General features: G+C 38.1%; 1 protein-coding gene across 1 annotated transcript in view; it reads left to right on the plus strand.

Annotated features, from left to right (window-relative positions):
• The window catches only part of LOC146005725 (uncharacterized), a 286,436-nt gene that overhangs the window by 198,638 nt on the left and 64,210 nt on the right, over positions 1 to 23,588 (plus strand). The window contains exons 20-22 of the mRNA XM_083145153.1: positions 4,944 to 5,159; positions 9,183 to 9,435; positions 10,351 to 10,514. Of these exons, the coding sequence (XP_083001279.1) occupies positions 4,944 to 5,159; positions 9,183 to 9,435; positions 10,351 to 10,514 (633 nt within the window). The remainder of the gene's footprint in view (positions 1 to 4,943; positions 5,160 to 9,182; positions 9,436 to 10,350; positions 10,515 to 23,588) is intronic.

The following is a 23,588-nucleotide window of genomic DNA, read 5'->3' on the forward strand; positions in this document are numbered from 1 at the left end:
TCTTAGTATACAGCTTTAGGTTAAAAGTTAACATATATTTTCTTATAGCTTGCAAATGGTTAACAATATGCAAGGTAGCTAAATACAGTAGTTAACAATATATTGTGCACACAGCATCATCTAGTATGTATGCACTATATCTTTAATGATGTACACTCTCGAGGGTCATTAATGACTCCCTCGTCATTTGTAAATGCAGCTCAAAGTTGACTACAGTATATCACCGATTCCATGTTCAGTCAGGGCCGAGTAATGTCACTGAATGATATCAAAATTTCTCGCTCAAGGTGCTAGAATATCTGGAGCCGGCACTGGTTGGGGAAGTCTTAAAGAATAACTTTAGAACTACAGTACTTTAGGGAACTGATCAAGCATTGGTGTATTGAAGAAAGTTTATTGTACATGATGTTTTCCTTCTTTTAATGTAAGCTGCAACTCTAGGTGCAATGTCACCTAATTAGTGATATTATTTTACAGCACAAATGATGGACCTGTAGAACATTTATTTATTTTTTTACACACTGCTTTCACTAACTGCATTTATAGCAATAGTTGCACACTGGCACTTAACATAATTGTACCAACACAATGCCTAAACAACACACAAGTTTTCTTTGTTTTTTACATACTGTATTGCTGCAACTTACTGTTCTTAGTAATAATGGCACACATTTTTAGTTTTTACTATATTACTGTTGCAACTCACATGGTTTAAAGTAATGCTTGGGCACTAGCATCTACTGAACATTATTTTTTTATTGCGTTTTTGACACGGTATCTTCACTGAATGACAAAAGGCCTCACAGTGTGCATACAGTCCTTAGTACTGCAGCCCAAAGCTCTTCACAGTCTGACACATCCACAGTAGTGCTTGCACCCCACAGCCCAACACTGATGCAGTCCTAGCTAGGTTGGTTACACTTAGACAACACCACAAGTAATGCAATGTCATCAACGTTTTCCTTTAAACTGTCTGTTGACACAGTGTATACACATTAAACTATATTGCAAATGATATAATTCAGTGGCCACATCGAGGAATATGCTGTCAGGTCATATGTAGGAGGATTTTACTGCATGTACTCAGGACAAAGGAGTTTGATAATGAGGAGCACACATCAATAATGATATAGAGTCTAATTCAGACTTGATCGCAAAGCACATTTTTTTAGCAAATGGACAAAATCATGTGCACTGCAGGTTGGGCAAATGTAACGTGCAGAGAGATTTGGGTAAGTCATATTGTTTCTGTGCAGGATAAATACTTGTTTCTTTACACTGCAATTTAGATTTTAGTTTCAATATACCTTACCCAAATCTAAAGCCCAGCAATTTAGACATTTTTAGTATCGACCTTTGGCAGATGTCAACAGCTGCTGACATGCTGACTGCCCACCCTTAGTAGGCAGAGAGATGGTTCTTGGTTCACCTTAGGGGTGACTTTAGACTTTAAACATGTCATCTTCATTAAGTTGATGATAATGGCTGTTAGCTATAATATGTGGCCACGTCATATACACATAAAGTGAATACATTTCAACACACTATTTTGAGTTGCATATACTGTATTTTAGTACATGTGCAGAAAAAAAACACATAATTGCACAATTTTTGTGGTATACTTTTCAGCTTCCTCTCAGAGAAATATCTCTCTCCTCACCAGGCAGAGTGCTGATGTAGAGATGCATCTAGTTATATATATATATATATATATATATATATATATATATATATATATATATATATATATATATATATATACATGTATATGTGGTGGGTAGGTGCGGCACTCAGCTTTCTTATACAAGAAGAAAATGACGACTGGACCAAGTCGACGTGTCGTGTCATCATTTTCTTCTTGTATGAGAAAGCTGAGTGCCGCACCTACCCACCTCATGAAAAGGCTTATTTGAAGCTGTGGGGCACCGGTGAAAGTAATCCATTGCAACGTGGGTGCCGGTCCACCTGGATCTCTCTCTCTCTCTCTCTCTCTCTCTCTCTCTCTCTCTCTCTCTCTCTATATATATATATATATATATATATATATATATATATATATATATAAATGGTGACAGAACGCATTGTGGGTGGCTTAGCGAGAGGTCATGGTGACGTCATCAGAGATCTGGCTAAGTGGAGCCAAGTGGGAGACATTTTTAAATTGGGCTTCCGCAAGATGCTCATTTACATGCTTTCCATGTGCCTGCAGTAACAACACTGTATCTCATCTCACCTGGTGCTAGCCAGCCATTTTACCATAACCTTGATGTATGTGAGCATTGTTTACAAGTAAAACTTGATGTTATATTTCGCTCATGGTGCGCTCCCTTCTAAGTTTCTTTATATAGATATATGTCTAGTGTCCATGGTTCTCCAAAATACTGCCGTCTGCTGGCAGAGAGTGAAACTACATCTCTTTCTCACACATGCACAATACAGAAGGTAGCAGACTAGCTTTCAAAGCTTTTGCTTTGAGCGTGCTTACTAGTTGTAATATCATTTGATATATTTTAGTATTGGATACATAATTTGTATGCTATGTGGTCGTAGACCTAACATCTGTACTTTCAATCAACTGTAGATTATTTAGATTAAGATAAGGGTTTAAAGTCAGTCTTGATAAGAGAAATTAACTCAAAGTTCACCAATTAGACAGTAGAAGAACTTCCTCGCAGTGAGTGAATGGCTATCATATTTGTTATTATGTATGTGATTTATGTTGCCCTTATAATGTCAAGAAATATGTAATTCTGTGTTTCTAATTCATAGTTGCCAGAATAAAGGCAATGAGACATATTGCTGCCTTTTTGTCTCCTTAAATGTTATAGCAATTACACTTTGCTGCTTTTATAATATGTGACATTTTAGAAGCTTAATTGCCTGCAGTGCAATTACATTTAAGTGCAGTTTCTTTCTTAATTTTAAGTGTGCAGTATATTAAAGAACTAGGTTGGCATTTTCCAGCACTAACACAGTGACTGACAGAAACAGAAAAAAGGAACGACTGGGAAGAAACAACAAAACACGTAAAATGTAATACTAAGCATCTTATCAGACTAGTTGGAATATTGCTTGGATGCAAAATATAGGGATCATAAGTGCTCTGAAAATACTTCCAATGGTGAGGTATAAATTGAGTCAAACCAAATCCAGTGGGGAGTGACTAAAGGTGTCTGCCAAATTCCATTCAATCGGTGATAACAGAATAGCATTAGTTGCAAAATGCTTCTTAAGTGTAACACAGGTAGAGCACATTTAATTAAAAAGAACAGCATGAACAAGTACATAGCAGTATGTAATATGCAACAGATTGGCTCCGCCATCCAAAACAGCGATGGAGAGTTAAATACACTGTTGTTTACATTTACCTTCGCAGACTGTTAACATACCAGTCCGAGAAAGGAGAACCATATATTATCATTTTGAGGAGAGTTGCCTTGTATAAAAGACTACTCCATACTTTTTTATGTTCACTTCTCACTGTGTTATTCTATTGGGAAATTTCCAAATATTATGCATGTTAGTAAATTAATTCTTATTAGATTCTAAAACTGCTGCAGTTTATTATACACTTTGTCAGTGACATACAGAAGAAACTTTACACAAAGTGTAGGTCAAGATTCATGTATGAGACACTGGTTACGTTTATGGCACTATCAGCATTTTTATTGATTCTGTATAGGCTGGAATTTACAACATAGAAATAGACGGTTACCATAGCCATAACTAAAATACCTTACTCCAACTCCTTTTTTCTTACTTTCTGGGTCGTTTGTAAAATAGTTGAGAGATTAAAAGGAATGGTGTCTAATAATGACCAATGTTGTACACCACTCATAACCTTAATCATTCTTTATATTTTCCATTTTTTTTCATTTATAACAACCCTTTGGTACAGATTAAGTTCGGTGCAGGGTCCCTCAAGAGTGTGAGAAAAATTGGGCAATGTTTCTTAACTTTAACATCCTGCAAAAGTTCATTCCATAAGGCTACTACAGGAGCTTGCATTGTCTTGAATGTCAATGTGTCTTCTATCCTTCAGCTAGAGATGAAGACAAAGATAAGCTAACGCTGGGCACAATAACTAGCAACCAGGACACATGACGGGTCTAAAAATCGTGTTTAGTTATAACTATCCTACCAATACTCAGCTTAAACCTCACCTCCTCAAAAAAACACAAGATCTGTTTATACTACGTTTTTATTTTTACATTATAATTTAGAAACACATCCCTTAAATCTCACCGAATAAATTGACAGCAGTGACGCTCACAGTTATATAATTTCCTGGTTCCAATCTTGTTCCCTTTGTAGCGATTGGTTTTATACCTACTTTTGGATCAACTTGTGCTACTAATATATTTATGAAGAAGTCCAAATATGCAAAAGTATCAGATAGTTACCTATCTTTCTTTGTTCCCGTAACATAAACGGATGTGTGTTACCTGGGCCTCACGTTTTATCTGTCATTCTTGTCTAGCAATAAATGGGATCCTCCTGTATTAGATAAATAACATATTTAGGAATGCATAGACTATTGCTGTACATACTTTTTGTGATGACATACAATTAAATCAATCCGCTTTCTCACTTTCTTGTTCAACAATATTTTTTACTTTATTGTGACCTATTATTAGACTTTTTTTTTTGTTATTTTTAGGCGTAACATTGTTTTGGTGAATATGCTTGATATTGTTGAAAATCTATCACTGAGTTTCAATCTTTGCTATTAGTCTTTCAATGTTGCAGTGTTGTCTTAAAGGGGGCAAAGTCAAAATGAGGTGCGATCATACTAAAAGTTATTTAGTATGCTGATTTGTCATGCACTATCTGGTTCTGAATGACCCCAAAATACAACTGTAAGATGAAAATATGATTGTATAGAATATTGTTATCATGTTTAAGCATTCTTTTACTTATGTTGATGTATTTTCTTCCAGCAGCAAACCAATCAAAGAAATGCACATGTATGAAAAGATTGCAAAACACACACCCTTTGTAATATGGGCAGTGTTCTCTGAGCTGGAGATGGGTCAGTGGCGGTCACATGATTTCTGGTCTGTTATGTTAATGATGACGTTGATGTGGTTTATCAGACTGTATCTGCATTATTGTAGTCAGTGGCTTTTCCTCCAGGCTATATCTATTCCTGTTTTCAAGTAAGTGGAATTTTGCTGGGATTAAAGTGCACCTATCTCTTATCATTTATAGAATTTAAAAATAAATAAATATATATATATATATATATATATATATATATTATTATACACTATGGGGGTTATTCTGGTTCATTCGCTTGGTTTGCTTGGAGGTAAATTTGCATCCTTGTGAGTGAACCAGATCCTACCTTGTGAATGGTGTTACGCTGGCCCACCATTAGCAAGGTGCGTACCTTCGCACTGGCTGAGAATGGATGTTTTACAATAACATCTATTTGCATGCCTCTGGGGCCCTCCCACATCTTTCGATGGTCGCCAACCATCGAAAGATGCGGAAGGTACACGCATATGTAAGGTTGTCCTGAGCAACCTTACATATGCATGAGTTTAAGGTATTTTAGTTATGGCTATGGGAACCTTCTATTTTCTATTTTTATGTTGCAAATTCCAGCCTAAATGTGCCCCCCACCCCCCCATCCCCCCGCCCTCCAGCAGCAAAGATGGGAACACGTGCCATTTGTCCGCAGAAATGTGCATGCACAAAGCGCAAATATGGGCCGCGGCCCACGGCCATGCGAACAGACCTGAATATGGTCCTTTATATTTATCTTGGGTCACACAAATGCTTTTTTGCAGGAAGCAGCAGTACGGGACCTGTTTGACAGTGTACACACGAGGCCACACATTGTGTTTTAGCAGGATGCATTTTAGCATAATGACATGGGAGAGTGTCAAATGTATTAGATAGCAGAATATGCAGTACAGCCGCACTGTGTAAACACATGCATTCAAATGTATGTGTTGTAGTTGTAATCCAGTTATCCTATAGCATACCCTCCAACACAAACCATTTCAATAGGTACAAAATGCTCTTTTCCCGGCCTTTCCTCTTACTGTATGATTGCCGCCACCTGTGTTAAGCTAGTTAATTGATGAGAAGGGCATTGGTGGGATTCAAATAAAGTAACAACAGGTTCTATGTCCTAATGCCAATTGCACATAAAGCCGCACGCCATAATGCCAGCTACACATTATGTGGCACACCATAATGCCCATTACATATTTGAAACATAAGTGCCACTTACCTACATGCTTATTGCTAGGGGGATTTTGCTCAATGCCAGGGGCTCATGCTGGTTGCCAAGGGGGCTTGATGCTGGATGACAAGGGGGCTTCATGCTGGATGTCAAGGGGAAATACATGCTGGTTGCCAAGGGGGAGTAAATTGCTCATTGTCAAGGAAGAGTATATTGCTTGTTGTCAAGGGGGAGTATATTGCTCATTGTCAAGAGTGAAATGCTGCTTGATGCTCACAAGATACTGTAAGCAGCTGTGACAGCCAGGCAGAGAGCTGCATGCTGCACGGCTGTATACTGAAAGCAGGTCCGCGGCTATTGTGAATTCTCCCACTAGACCGCGAGCCAATAGGAGCTCACGGCCAGGCAGCCAATAAGGAGCCACCACTGCCGCTCCTTATTGGCTGCCAGACTGCAAGCTTCTATTGGCTCGTGGTCCAGCAGTTGCATTCAAAATAGCAGCTGACCTGCTTTGTGCATACAGGCGGGCAGCACACAGCTCTCTGCTCGGCTGTCACAGCTGCTTAAAGTACCTTGATAGCATCTACGGCGCTCTGTAGCAAACGGTTCTGCAAAACCGATCGTATATTAGGTATCGGTTCTGCAGAACTGGTGGGAAATGGCTGAATCCCACCTCTGGAGAAGGGTGTTTCACGACAGGTGACGGCAATTATCGGGTAAGGGGGAAATCAAGGAACAGAGCATTTTGTACCTAATGGAGAAGGTCATTTTGAAAGGAGTGCTATTGTTCTGCTGAACCATAGCCTGCATTGGTTGCATGTAGTTTGTGCAGGACCACCTGCATATGTATAGATGGCCACATAGAACCACATGTGCAGACTCCTTTTTGCCAAACAGATCTCATGAAACAGGACCTGCTAAAATGCCCCCCCGTGTGGCCCTAGCCTTACTATAAATTCCATAAGGTTATATTTACCTTTTGGTTATGTCTTTCTCTGCACTTTCACAATGACATTTTATGCCAGTTGTCTGTTTTAAAATAATTCAGCAACATTACAAAAAAGATCTTTAGAAAATACTATAGAGAACATTATGGGAATAGCATGAATCTTGGATAGATAAATTGGAGAAGTTGCTCATACCCACCGATCCTATACTGTTATTTCACAGGCTGTGCTAGATAAATGACATAAGCTGATTGTACCGATCTAAAATGGACAGACACAAAGTAACAAGCAGTCAGCTCCTAACTGTCATTTTTCAAACACTGTCTGTAACATGGCAGTTAGGGACTGATTTGCTGCTTTCCCTTTATCTTTCTCCAAGGCTTAGTAGATAGACCCATCTCTTATGTGTCCCATTTTCACCAGGAAGGTGGATTTTCTGGCACTTACAGCTGTAGAGGCAGGACAGATGAGGGTGAATACTACAGTAAACTAGGACACAGCTGCATGTAACACATTGCTACTCAGCCACATGTTAAGCTTTTGTGTGTGTACTTTAGAATAGTGTTCATTTTTTCTGCACACACGTCAGAGAAATCATACTGTTGTACTAGAGCAATTTATGAAATTTATTTGATGTCTAATATCAAGTTTCCACTTTGCAAACAAAATAAATAGATAAAAACATAGGTATACTGTATGTGTATATATAATGTATGCATGGCATAATTTACACGCAAAACATAACATATGAATAGCAACAATTAATGTATTAGATGCAGTGGTGCATTTGCTAATGTGCTAGTGCTGGTGACTGTTAGCACCATCATTCAGTATTTGAACCTGCTGTTCAGAACCCACAAATTCTTATTAAGGTGCCCATACATGGTACAATTATTGTATGTAATTTGGACTAGATTGCATAGCATACGTTTTGCAATGAGATGCAATCTAGTACAAAAAGTATGTGCAGCACATACTTTTTGAGCTGTGGGATGTGATGTGCACAGGAGTGCGCATCGCATAGCACCTGTTAAATTGAACCGTGTATGGGCACCTTTAGAATGGGGTTACATTTTAGAACACATGAGGGCATGTGTAGAGTGATAGCACACAAGATACAGTAAAATATAGAATTTGGTGTAATACTCAATCTGCCCCATCCTAATTATGTCTAACAGTGTTAAAGGAGCTATAACTTTGTTACAAAAATGTACATACACATACTGTAACTCTCTCTGCACATGTTGCATCTGCCCACCTGCAGTGCAACATGGTTTTGCCCAATTGCTAAAATATGTTCTTTGCGATCATGTCTAAATAAACCCCATAGACTGTAAAAGATTACATAGCTTACTTCCCATGATTAATAAATAATTGGTTGCACTTTTCCATGCTATTAAGCCATAATCACTGTGACCAACTTGCGGTTCTCATATTTATCCTGGGTCCTTAATGACCTATGAATTTCAGTAAAAGAAATATAATTAGTCCTTATATACTTTTATTTTACTAGCTGGTATTTCCCTGTACCCTTCACAAAATGTTATCCATAAAAACTATTACGGTAATTTTAAGAAAATTTTAATTATATTTTTTTCCCACTGTAACTTAAGTATATTATTAAATTCTTTAAATCCAATAACATCAATCAGATCAGAACATCAATCAGGCTATTTCCTTGTGAGGACATTCATTAATAAAGCCAATAGAGAATGTGAACACTGCAATATGCTTTCTGACAAAAAAAAAAACACTTTGTAAAGAGTATATCAAAGAGCACCAACGGTCATGGCAGTGGCACGTTGAATTGCTCTGCATTTTATAAATCCACTTTAACAAGTATTTATCAAAAACATAATAGAAAACACATAAACATCAAATTCATAATTATAAAGAACTAAATTAAATCAAATCTTATTTATGACAAGCATCATTAGTCAATATATACCATCTATATTATTTATGACAAACATTTATTAAATTTTTTTTTTTACAATAAAATTCTAATTTAAAATGAAATAATTGTTTTTTCCCCACAGGTTTACAATTTATGCTCATACTGTTGATCTGACGTATCAGTATTCTTTAATGCATACCAGAGAGGAATTATTTATAGTTGCGGTGGGACCTATGTCTTTAAATGTATCCATGCTCCTAATGATTCTTTTAAGATGGAGCTGTCAAATATTGTTTCACTCATTCCCCACTATATTGTCAAAGTTTATCATCGCTTTGGGTCTCTGGACAGTGCTAGACCCTTTGGCTGTATTTATAGTCGATGCACTCCTTGGGGTAAGTCACTAAAACAACTTCTATAATGTCCATTTAAAAACTCTAAAACATACAATATCTGTTTTTGTTTACTGTAACTAAAGATAATTTCACTTGTGTCTGTTGTAAAAGCTTAATAAGCAAACCCATTGCTGTAGAAATATCTGTAGAATACATTTTTGATGTAGTGCTTATGTATGTGGTCATTATTATCTTATATACATTGTATTATTGTTCTATAATTCTACCAGATTTTCATGTTGTAAACATATAGTAAAACGTAGACTGTACCTAACATATATAGAACTGTTTATTACTTAGAAATGTGTGTTGCTTGCATTTGATTAGAGTCCTTGTTTTGTCATTATCTGTGTCACAGATGTCAGAAATGGGGCATATCATTTACTGTCATTATCTAGCCACTATAGCCAGTGTCTTCCATATTTTATTTTAATCAAACTCTATATCAAACTAAGCTAAGAAACCTAATAATTCTAATCAAGAGTAGATAATGTTTATCATGTATAGTTTGTTGCAGGTATACAAATTGGACCAAAACTGTAATACTGTACATACTATTATAAATAGCATAACCCTTTGAGTGCCAAGGAAATATGTCAAAATAGGTGTGACATAATGTGTAAGGGGTATTATGGCATGTGGTATAATAATGGGCATAACTTTGTGTGGCAGGTATGTGAAGTGGGCATTATGTGTGGGGCATAATGTGAAGTGGGCATTATGGTGCGGTGATCAATCTCCCCCCCCCCCCCCCCACACACACACACACACACCCCTCTCCTGCATCATTTAAAGATGGTTGCTTAATTGATACCTGGAAAACACCTGAACAATTTTCAGGTTCTGTGCAGCTTTAATATTCTATTTAGAATACATGACACATTGTAAATAATGATTCATATTTTTATGTTACAGAGACTTTCCTACAGTGCAGTGGAGCCTATTGCAGACGCAGCAAAACTCTATTGGTTTTTCCTGCGCACAGAACAGTCTGGCATTCCTGGCATAGTCATCACTTTGCTGATATACACAATGATTTTCATCATATCCTCCACTATTCTTTACCTTTATTTCCTGAGGTAAGAATGTAGATATAGAGATATGCTATGACACAACTTATTATAAAATGAAGGTCCTGATACTATTCAGTTTTCAATCATTACATTGTGAGTTTCCATAAAAGCTAGCAGTTATACCCTTATTAGTAAATGTGTTACATTGTTACTAGTTAAGTAACTGATTTATAAAACCTTTAATCAAGAAAGATGCTTATTTTGCCCTATGCTAATTATTTATTTCCACCACATATAAAAGGACTATCTTCTTTGTGTAAAACCATGTTTTGTTTTAAAAATTCCCTTCGTAACCCATTTACACATACCAGCATATGATAAGTCCTGTTTTGGTGCACGGGAAATGCCTAATTATTATTTTTATACTACTATAAGCACTACCGACACATATAAACCAGGCTTTTACTGACATCTACTTAATGCATCAATATTGTATGTATTTAATATATGTTGACACCAAAAAGTTTTGATATCCAAAGATCAGCAATGTTCTCAGTGTCAAAACCCATAACTGGAAAGTATACATCATAAGGAAACATTTGGTGTTGCTTGGAATTATTTTCAAAACTGTATTTGCTGTGCTTGAAGGCCTTTGCTTTAAAATATATATACTTTGGGAGGAATTCAATTAGCTGTGGTAATATACTGTACCACAGGCTAATTTAAGCAGCAGGGCCATTCAATTAGTCCCAAAGGCAGTCCGCAGCCTGCAGTTATCAACATTTTTTTTTTATCCTAATCAAGGTATTAAGGAAATCTCCAATAAATAGATAGTTTTCCAGTGCATATTTCTGGGAGCTTTTCCCAAATGTTATTGATTAATGCCTGTTAACACAGTAATTCACCAGATAAGAAATAGGGCCTCTAATTGATTAGCCCGGGCATTCATTTCAAGACTACCACCCCTATTCACTTGTTTTCTCTATGTTATTACTTATTACTTTTTGTCTCTAAGACCCAGCACAAGGCCATTCAATAATCACTCACTTTAAAATAAAATATATAGATACGTAACCAGTGGTTCTGTGACAATATTACACAGGGGTGCACTTAGTGATGTAACAATAGTCCCTGTAGACCAAGTGGTGGTTTGGAGGGTGCCAGCACCTGTGTTTGCAGATTCCATGTGGTCTGGCCGTCCGCATGCCAGGGAAGCACAGCATGTGCAACATTACTCAGAATTGCTGGGATTCCATGAAAACTGGCCCCCACCAGCAAATAAGAAACAATTGGCAACGAGCATGAAACCTTAAGCATGAAACACCTGGTAATGAGCATGAAACACCTGGTAACGAGCATGAAACCCTAAGCATGAAACACCTGGAAACATGCATGAGACCCCTGGCAACATGGCTGTATCCAAGGAGGGGCGACAGGGATGATTGTCCCAGTGGCCTCGCACATAAAGTTCCCCCACACTCTCCCCCTGAATTGCGCACACTGCTGGTACTGAAATCAGAGCACAGGATGATTCAGCTGTGTCTCCGTTTTCCCCATTATACAGTTGTTGCCAGCGCGATCCACAGAGATGCTGCTGAATTTGCTGTGAGCCTCGCATGGGATTTCACAGGCACCATCGCAGGATTTCTGTGATGTCCAGGAGCTGAGAGTGAAATGCGCCATTTCATTCAGTTGGCTGGCAGTGGTCTTTGAGCTGTGTGGTACTGGACATATCAGTTATTGTGAATTATTCATAAAGATCAGCACTATACTATTTTATAACTTTATTTATTTACTTATATTTTTTAGCTATCTTTCGTAATCTTATGATGTCTGTCCATTTTTTTATGTATACTGTATGTACTTTCATTTTAACAAATGTCCCATTTTCTTCTTTCTTTTTTTTGTTAATCCATTACTTATGTTATTTGTATTCTCTTAAAATTAGTGCACCAAAGATTCATTGGTGCATTCCATGAAAATACTTATAGCATAAGTAATGGATTAATAGATAAAAGGATAAACTATACTTTTTTAGAACCACCATTATATCACCTTATTGATATTGGCCCCACAAGTCTGTTGTCCAGGGAATCCCACAGACCTGAAACCAGCCCTGCCCGGCAACAAGCATTGAACCCCTGGAAAAGAGCATGTAGTTGAAAATTCTAATTACTGTATACCACAATGAGTGGTATGCCCAGAAATTTTCCAGGCTCAGCTGTCCTGCCGCAGCGGGCTGTACTGGAAAATATCCAGGCATACCACTATTATCAAGGTGTGCGCCAGTGGTGCCTGCAGCTGTCCACGCATCACCTGTCCAGGCACCCCCACCTCTTTTCCCCTCCCCTCCCGTCACTGCCCCTCACCTCTCTGCTGCTGCGATCATATGCCGGAGCTCCCCTGCCACTGCCCCCACAGCCATTATTTGCAGGGAGCAGGCGGCAGGCTCAGGAATGTTCAGGGCGGCTCGGGGGGACTCAGAAGCACTCAGGAAATTAGGTGCCCGAGTCCTCCCGAGCCTCCCCGAACATCCCCGATCCTGCCGCCTGTGGTCACTGCTGTGACTGACAGCTAGGGCAGCGACAGAGGAGCTCCGGCGTACAAATGCTGAAGCGGATGTGCGGGGGGGGGCCCCAGACAAGTGGGCGGGAGGAAGCCTATGCTCTGTGGTGGGTTTTGCTGGGGCAGGACAAACCTTCCCTGGTAGGTTTGCCCTGCCCCAGCAAAACCCACAACTCAAGGTGTTAATGAATGGGATAATGGCATAAGAAACTTTTTGGCAGTTAGGTGAAAAATTTGTAGTTATGCTTCCACTAAAAGATAATGGGTGAAATTTAATAGGATGAGAGACTTAGAAAATGAGAGATTTGGTAAGAAATCTCCAGATTTTTTAAAGCAGCAATCATTTACACTCCAAAATCAACATGATTTTGCAATGTAAGTGATTGAGGCTTTAAAAAACTGGAGATTTCTTACCAATTCTCTCATTTTCTTAATCTCTCATCCTATTAAATTTTACCCATTATCTTTTACAGTATTTGTCACTGACATCTGCCTATCCTTGCTTTTTAGCCAGAGCCATAACAAATGGCGTATTGCAAATTAATCGCTCCTGTGCAGCATTTAATATCCTGCAGAACCCTTGGAAGTAATGTATAATCTTAAATTATATGACATTATGGGGGAAATTTACTAAAGGAAATTTGTCAAAAATAGGTGTAAAAATAGGTGTATTTTTATCCAGAAATACACTTATTTTTGACATTTACTATCCCAAAAATACGGCAATTCGTAGTCGTATTGATGTGCTATCAATACGAATATGAATTGCCGTATTTTCGGTATAGTAAATGTCAAAAATAAGTGTATTTCTGGATACAAATACACCTGTTTTTACACCTATTTTTATATATGTTTTTTTTAATTTATAAATGACAGTATATGTCCATTATTCATTATGATGAAATACATCACTGATTTTAATATCAAGCCCATCTAGTCATTTTTATTCAATATTTACTAGCAGTTTTTTCTTGTATTTATTTAACTCACCATGGCTGTTTGGATGTTTGCTATAATGTTACTGATCTAAATATCAGTACAGCAGCTGCATCACTTTGATAGCTTAAATTTTAGCCAAATACCTATGCCTATTTTTCCATCTTTTCTGTCAAGAGGCTACTAAAACAGGAATGCTGTAAATTACAGTCCAAGTTAGTACAATTAATGAGTATGTGACAGTGTAAAGAATGTCAGAGAAAAAAAGACAAAACAATTCCCCAGTAATCAATAAGCTACACCAAATCATGATCAATTGAATGAATATAAGTATCCGCTGCTAGGATTTATTGAAGAAGACATTATCACTGTAATGAAAAGTACCGATGATTGGCAATGGTTAGTGAGTATGACTAACATGCCTTTCAAAGTTTGTGAAGTATAAGTGCTAAATGCAATGGAAACAACTTTTTTTTAATGTGATTAATTGATGTGTTTAGCCAAAGAGTAAAATAAATAAGCAATATTAGATATATTAACTTTAATATAGTGAAGCACTATAAAATTGTATGGTACTCTTTACTTAGAACGGCGCCCGCGATTTTGATCGTGGGCATTGTTAGAAAAAATCGCGGGCATCGAATGCACTAAAAAATCACGCCACGCTTCGGGCTCGGTGGCTCGCTGCGCTCGCCACACTTTCTATTCTCAACTCCACGCCGACGTGGATAGTGGGGGTATGAAAAGGTTGTAGGACGCGTACCGCCGCCCCTCGCGAGCTCGCTGCGCTCGCCAGGCTTCAGGTTGGCGTTGATCGTGGTGTGGCGTTAACAATTGGGGTGGCTATTTCACACTTCAGGGTGCCTATTTGGCCTCTGTGGGCCATTTAACATTGTTTCCTATGTTAAACTCGGGTCAATTGAGGCATTGAACAGGAAAATCGGGTCAATTGAGACATTTAACATTGTTCCCTATGGGAAATCGCGGGCATCGCGTTGGTCGCATCGCACCCGATTTTTTAGTACATTCAATGCCCAAGATGGCCACGATGGGCGCCCTTCTAGGTAAAGAGTACCAATTGTATGAATTTTTGCTTCTGTACAGGTGTTCTGCAGTTGTCCCTATGTCATGCTAAGATGACAATACTGAATTTAAAGCTGGCTACACACTAATAGATATATCTGCAGGTTAATAAATCTGCAGATATATCTACTGACGGATAGGGCACTGTGTTCTCCATACACACTGCCCGATCCGTTGGGACTGACATCCCAAATGGACTGAGCTGTCAATCACCGGCAGTTCCCGGTACAGGTGACCTGCGGATAGCCTTTACATAGCAAAATGCTCCCATATATCTGTAGATATATTGGGCATTGGCTATGTTGCACAGCCAATGCGATATATCTGTGAACACCGCTGTTCACAGATATATCGCTGGTACACACTGGCCGATAGTGCATCAATATATTGGCTGTTCAATTGAGTACACCATAGAAACCAATCAGATTTGACTTCCTATTTATGTAACACTTTCTAGAAGACAATAGATAGAATCTTCAATACAACTTCCATCTTAGTAAATTTGCACCAATGAGTTCACACAACAATTGCAAGTGGGACAGACTGAAAAACCTATTTGTGAAAGATAATTTCTAGATGCAACAGTACAGATATAGGTATTTTAGCCTCTAGTCATTGGACAAAAATTAATAACCAATAGTAGTTATTGGGGTACACCAAGTCTTTTATCGCTGGTATTTTATGCAGTCTAAAATAAGATTACCAGCAAGTGAGAATGACCACAGATGCCTCTTTCTAGGTCTATGACAACTGATTGCAAAAGGGCCAATCAATTGGCACTGTAATCAATACATATGTTAGTCATTGTAATTACTACAAATGAATTACTAGTTGTATTTCTTCTGTTTCACTAATTATTCATCATCTTATACAAATTGTGTTATTTTGTTTCAAATTCTATTACTATTCTTTATTTAATCAATAGAATTTGCAGTAGGGAGTATTTATAACCAGCAGACCCAACTGCTCATACATAACAACAAAATAAATCTGTAAAAGATAATGACTAAATGCAGCAGTATAGAAACATCTGCAGTGATCAATAGATGTGATAGCCATTGGTCAGCAGGCAAATCTGAGGAAGCAGTAGTCATTTTCCTAATATTCCAATCAAAATCAGCTATATATATTTTTTTTTGGGGGGGGGGGGGTTATTTGTGCTTATAATGAATTGTATTTTATATGCAAAACTAGTTAACAGTCTATTAAAATAATGAAACAACATACTGTGACAGTAATATCAGTTCTGACGGCTGTGGGTACCCAAACAGAACAACACTTAAATTGCCCTGTCAGGTGTCATTTAGTGGCCGCCCACATGCAACTCTAGAATTCCTTCCATAGAGGTGGGGCGCAGCATTCACTTATTTCTTATATAGGATGCTGATAAGTAATTTATCAATATACTAGTAAGCCTGCTCAAAGCAAAAGCTTCGAAAGCTAGTCTGCTCTCTTCTGTGTTTGTGCATGTGTGAGAAAGATATGTAGTTTCACTCTCTGCCAGCAGATGGCACTGTTTCGGAGACTCACAGACACTAGACATATATAGATGATTATCAAGCAAAGTCTATATAATGCAATGTTTGTTTTCTTGCAAGATATGGCGTAATAAACATTAGCAGTATAGTGCAGACCACACAAACAGGTCACAACATTCAGTGCAGTGATAGGTTAACACCCAAGCATACTTGTTTATTAAATATCATGAACAGAATGTAATAGCATGCTAGATACAGGTTGTTCAGGAATCCATGTGAGTCTGTCTGTATATTTGTAAGCAGAACTCAATAACAACCTGGATTTGCCTTGGAAATGAATGCTGATTAAACATTTGGGCCTATACTCAAGAATTCCTGAACAGCCTGGATCTCTGCTCTTACATTATGCCCCATATGTGATACAACAAGAAGGCATATAAGTATAGTATCAATACAAATTATACAACAGAATTGGTCTGTCTATTCATCGCTTCAAGTGATTTGTAACATTTAATCTTGATTACAAAGACATAAATAATTAAACATACTAGAAGCAGCCATTTTAAATCCAAGCTATATTTGGATATTCAGATATTTGAATCATTCTCAAACCATTGACCCTCTTGGTTCTGTAATTCTCTTTTAATCAAGAAAAAAGTGAGAAACGTGCTAATCTAAGTTCTGTAATTGACTCATACTTCTGTAAGAAGTGCAACTGTGCTTCTGTAAGAAAAAAATAGTGAGCTGTTGTTCCTATTCAATTGTATACTATTGGTAACCTTTATCTTGGCCATGATCTGAAGTCCTGAGGGTGAGCAAGGGCATCACTAGCCCCGTACCAAAGGTTGCTGAAAAGCCTAGCATCTTGTCTTGCCTCTTGAGCATTCAAGGGCGTGGTTAGTGCATATGCTCTGTAGAGCAGAATAGAGACCTTGATAGGACAGATCTGCATTGCTAAGTTCTCCTTTCTAGCAACCGCACCACATGCAGTCATCATGATTCCACCACTGATGATTACCTATGTTATTGTATATTGCCAAAAAATTTCAATGAAGTATCATAGATGCAAATTGGCAGGAGGCAAGGGCTACATTCAGCAGACGTTAGTTGCAGTTACATTTTAGATATTATAAATAATGTAGTGATATTAGAGACATTCTTTATAAAAATGCAAAATATGTTACAGATGGAACCGGCATCATTGCCAGCCCCCGCCAGTAGCCGGCTCTCGCCAGGGGAGCATGCGCACGAGATTCTCATGTGCCCCATGGCTACGGAACTGGCTACGGGTCCCTGCCACCTCCCCCGGTGCCCCTCGCCACCCGCCATCCCCCCTATCCCTGCCCATCTCCATGAAGTGGAGACTGGCAGGGACCCGCAGTGGCGCCTTCCTGAAACTGGGACACGCAGGCATGTGAGACGCACGCGCGTCCCAGTCAGATGGAGCGCCTCTGCACCGGCGATCGCCAGCGAGGACATTCTGGCGATCCCCGGCCAATGAAGAGAGGCAATCCATCTGTATATTCAGAGTTCATTTACATATGATAATTGGTATATACCGATGCGCATAGTGATTCATAAAGGTGCATGGCATTGGCCTATTGAGGCCAGGGACATTTTGCTTCTACTAATCTGTGCACTACAGAAAGACAAAAATGATGAATGTTTTAGTAATTACATACTGTATAGAAGTTAAATCGCACAAAGTTTAGTATATAACTTGGAAAGTAAATCATAATGCACATTTCATGGGGTATCCATAGAGGTTTCTGAAAGCAACCAACACAAATACCAGATGTGATAGTAAATAGTTATTTGCCAATCCTTTCAATGAGATCCCCTTTTTAATTAATGTAGACATAATTTCAAACAGAAGCACATGGAAAGGTCTACATAATGCTTTGACAGTACACTAAAATGATGGCATGGAACATAAACGCAGAGTTTATTGCTGTTAGAGCTGCAGACAGCAAACATGGTTCAAACAATAAAAGTTCTGAAGAACAAATTAAGGTGTTATTATCAGGTTATATTGTAATAGGCATTAGTGCTTTCAGGCAACTTACTGTACATTTTCAAAGATGAATATCTCAGTAACTGTTCAACCATAATGTTACATAGAAGATATGACAAAATATATTTACTGGCCGTAATTTTTATTTTTGTTGTAAAAGTGTGTTTACATAAATGAATGGCCTTTTTGTACTTTTCCATGCATGCCTACTGTATAATTTAACATAAATGATTAATGATTTAGAAAACGAAATAAAGTGACAAATAAGTATAAACCGTACTTTTGGCAAACATCTTTGAGTGACAAACTTACGTGCCTATTGATATGAATACAGTTTTACATGATTAATGTGTTAAATCAATGCAGCGAACAAAGACCACTACCAACATTTGCAATTAGATTAGTCAGCATGCTACTGCAGCAAAATCATGTTTCCTGTGTGCATTATGTATGGTCGAAGGATAAACTAAAGTGATCTCTATTCTCAGGCTAGGAATATTGGTAGTTTTTTCATTAATGTATGTATGAAGAAGTTCTCTATATAGCGCAGAGACTACTCCTTCCATATTTGACAGTTATATGGTGCACAGAACTCACCCTACCATTTTTCAGGAATATGTTGCACATGATTTACCTCTGTACATTGTTGGTCATATATCACACAGAGATTAGCCCAATGTTTCAATATAAATTGCACAGAGAACTCTTTAATTGTTGGTGATATACAACCTCCAGTGTATATAATAATTGGTCTTCGCCAATAGGGGGCAATTCCTGTGATGTGCTCCTGAAAACCTCCAGCATAGTATGGTTGTGGTATATTTGACCGACAGTCGGGATTCCGACAGTCATTACTCAGACGTCAGAATCCCGACTGCACAGTGGGGGGAGCGCAATGAAGTCCCTTGCAGGCTCGCTGCGCTCGCCTCCTATTTTATTCTCCCTCTATGGGGGTCGTGGACCCCTACGAGGGAGCAGTTGGGATTCCGACGTCGGAGTTATGACTGAATCCCATAGTATATGTATATATATATATATATATGTACTCCACTAAGAAATGTAATTTTCCATTGCATCCCAAACTGATTTCAGGAAAATAACCAGATTTGTGTTTCTGTATTAAGTGGTATTGGGTCCAGTCAGACATTGCCGTGATATCTGATGGAGCAGAAAATGGAATAATCACCATAATACAGAAAAAATCCTTTAGCTGTGCAGGGAGAGATCCAGAGGTCCGGTAGTATTCCCGCCAGCTCAGATTACTGGGTACCGCCATGTTGGGAGTCATCAGCTGAGCTCTGAAACAATAATGGAACTTGGTCTTCAGTCCATTTATTGACTCAGCAGATCCTGGGACAGGGCAGGTTATAAGAACCCAGCACTTCCCTCTCAAACTTGCAAATCCTTCTATTTTAATGTCACTCCTGAACTTTATCTTTCTTATTATCCAGTATCTTCAGCTATAGTCATAGCCATTAGTTTCAGTCCAGTCATGTCACTACAGTGTCTCCAGCTGGTTCCAGTCTGGTGTGTATCTTCAGTGTCTCCAGCTGGTTCTAGTCATGTCATGTATCTTGAGTGCCCCCTGCTGAATCCACTCCAGTTATGTAACTCCAGTGTCCAAAGCTGGTTCTAGTCCAGTCATGTATCTTCCGTGTCTTCAGCCAGTTCCAGTCCAGTCAAGTATATCCAATGTCTCCAGTCAGTACTGTCTGGTTGTATATATATCCAGAGTTTCACAGTGACTTCAGTCCAGCTGCATATATTCAGTATCTCCAGATGGTTGTAATCTGGTCAGAAATCCATTGACTCCAGTATTAACTGCTAATCATCAACCCAGGCAGTTTACACAGGTAACCTTACATCAGTAGTAAGGAAATTGATGGAAACACTCTTAAAACAAAGAGTTGTAGAATATCTCAAAACCAGCAATTTACAGGATCCAAAACAGCATGGGTTTACTGGAGGAAGATCATGTCAAACAAATCTTATTGACTTTTTTGACTGGGTGACTAAAGTAATAGATCAAGGTGGGGTTGTAGATGTAGTTTATCTAGACTTTAGTAAAGCTTTTGACACTGTCCCACATCGCAGACTGTTAAATAAAGCTTGGGATTGGATTCTAAGATAGTTGAATGGATAAGAGCGTGGTTGCAGGACAGAAAACAGAGAGTTGTAGTAAACAGAGTACAGTCAAAGGAGGGAAAGGTTACAAGTGGAGTACCCCAGGGATCTGTACTTGGACCGGTGCTTTTTAATATCTTTATTGGTGATATTGCAAATGGAATTGAGGGTAAAATGTGCCTTTTTGCAAATGACATAAAGGTATGCAACAGGGTAGACACACCAGGAGGGGTAAAACAAATGATTGAGGATCTAGGTAGATTAGATAAATGGTCAAGAGAATGGCAACTACAGTTTAATGCCAAAAAATGCAAAATAATGCACTTGGGTCTCAGAAATCCAAAGACTCAATATAGTATAAATGGCACTATAATGGACACTACTGAGGAAGAGAGGGATCTAGGTGTCACTATTTCAGGGGACTTAAAAGCAGGTAGGCAATGTAACAAAGCAATGAAGAAGGCAAGTCAGATGCTTGGTTGCATAGGGAGAGGTATCAGCAGTAGAAAGAAAAAAGTAATAATTCCACTGTATAGGTCATTGGTACGACCTCACCTAGAGTATTGTGTTCAGTTCTGGAGGCCACATCTCCAGAAGGATATAAAAACATTAGAGAACTGTACAAAGAAGAGCAACTAAAATGGTGCATGGCCTACATCACAAAACGTACCAGGAAAGACTAAAAGATCTTAATATGTATACTTTAGAGCAGAGAAGGGAAAGGGGGGACATGATAGAAACTTTCAAATATATCAAGGGTTTTAACAAGGTACAGGTGGGAGACATTCTTCACAGGAAGAGGAGCAACAGAACAAGAGGACATGCACTGAAACTAGAGGGAGGAAGAGTTAGGGGAAATGTGAGGAAGAATTTTTTTCACAGAAAGAGTAGTAGATAAGTGGAATAGCCTACCATTAGAGGTGGTAGACGCAAATACAGTAGTACAATTTAAACATGCTTGGGATAAACATATTGATATCCTTACAAAAAAATAAGGATCAAATATGGTTTGAGGTAACATGTTTAAAAAAAGGGGCAGACTAGATGGGCCAAGTGGTTCTTATCTGCCGTCAAATTCTATGTTTCTATGTTTCTATGTAACCAAGAACCTCATGTTGTGGCAGTTTTTACCCAATAACAGGCTAGGATCTCCTGTAATTCATCTGGGGGTCGAGCTTTTAGCCACTCTGACTTTATGGAACTCATTTCCCTGCACAGTTCAAGAGCCCCCCCACTCTAGAATGCTTCAAAAACAGACTCAAGACTTTACTATTTACTCAAGCATTGCCTTCATTCCCTTAAGTATTGTTTATGAAAAGCTTTTCTGTACTTCATTGTTTCTGTACTGAATTCATTCTATCTGTTTAGCGCCTTGAGTCCTATTTTAGAAAGAGTGCTACATAAATAAAATTATTTTATTATTATTATTTATTGCGTAATTTTTCTGTATAGCACCATTAAGCCTGCGGGCTGCCTACTGGGCTAATTTAATAGCCCTGGGGGATCTATTAGCTCATGGTAAATTAATGCATCTAATTGAATCCTCCTGTATGTAGTATAAGACATGGTTGCTAAAGAGGAACCGTTTCATCAGCAGACATTCACTCACTCTACTGTGAATTGTTAAAGATTCCAAGAAGTATATATATTTTTTACAAGTAGGAACATTTTAGTCTTGTGGTATTTTGTATACTTTATACTTTTGTGTGCATTTCTTTTTTATCCATTGAACATACTGTATGCTATTTTGTAATTGTGTATACTTTGCATCAAATGTTATGTATACACTAATATATGTTGCTTGCTTTTTTTAAATACAGCCAATATAATAATTATCATATATTATAAGAGACTAGAAATGTTTATCATTTTTGCCTTTGATATTAAATAGCATGGAGTAATTCCTGAATGCTATTTTCTATATAAAGTACATATTATAATATTTTAAATTAAACATAAATGGAAAAATTTACTAAAGGAAATTTGTAAAAAATAGGTGTATTTGTATCCAGAAATACACTTATTTTTGACATTTACTATCCCGTAAATACGGCAATTTGTATTCGTATTGATAGCACATCAATACGAATACGTATTGCCGTATTTTCGGGATAGTAAATGTCAAAAATAAGTGTATTTCTGGATACAAATACACCTATTTTTTACAAATTTCCTTTAGTAAATTGCCCTCAAAGAGTCAGGTTACTACTGCAATACCAAAAGCTTCTGTAAGTGACATGCTCAATGTTCTTTCTTTACATTGAAAATCCTATTTACTTCAGTGATGTATGCTTAATAGATAATGAATGACCATAGTAAAGCAAATGCTGGCAAAATACTCTTATATGCTATCACATGCACCCATTAACTGTAGCATTGTATCTAATTAGCAACAATAAACGGCAGCAAAAAAGCATTATTTTAGTATTCATTTATATTAATTAGTATTAGCATTAAATTATATCATAAGAAAATTCAGAAATACCAGTTCCTAATAGTAAGATTAAAATGCATTTTTACTTTCAAAAGGGATGTTTCCTAGGACAAATCCCCTCGCAAGTGGCCGAAGTGGAGACAAATCATTCGATGGTCACCGCCCATCGAATGATTTCTCTCCCCTTTGGAAATAATATTCATTTAGAACCGACTTTTATTCCATCCGCAGATGGCCAAAAACAGGGCGGGTGCTGATGTCATGTGCATCGGCCCATCTGCGTTCCGAGGGGAACGCCCAACATTATCATGGGGATGCCCATAAAATGCTGGTCCTGACCCTGCTTGCCCCCCCTCCCTCCCCAACCCATGTGAATGCCTCAGCGAGTGTGATACTCACCAAAGGCAATCACACAGGGGCAAATATGCACATGCGCAGACCCCATACCAGTGGAACAGGGACGAAGTTGACCCCTTCCAATTGAGTCTGAATTAGGCTCTTTGGCC

Source organism: Crinia signifera, chromosome 5, assembly GCF_055691185.1.
Source record: "Crinia signifera chromosome 5, ASM5569118v1, whole genome shotgun sequence".
Taxonomy (NCBI): domain Eukaryota; kingdom Metazoa; phylum Chordata; class Amphibia; order Anura; family Myobatrachidae; genus Crinia; species Crinia signifera.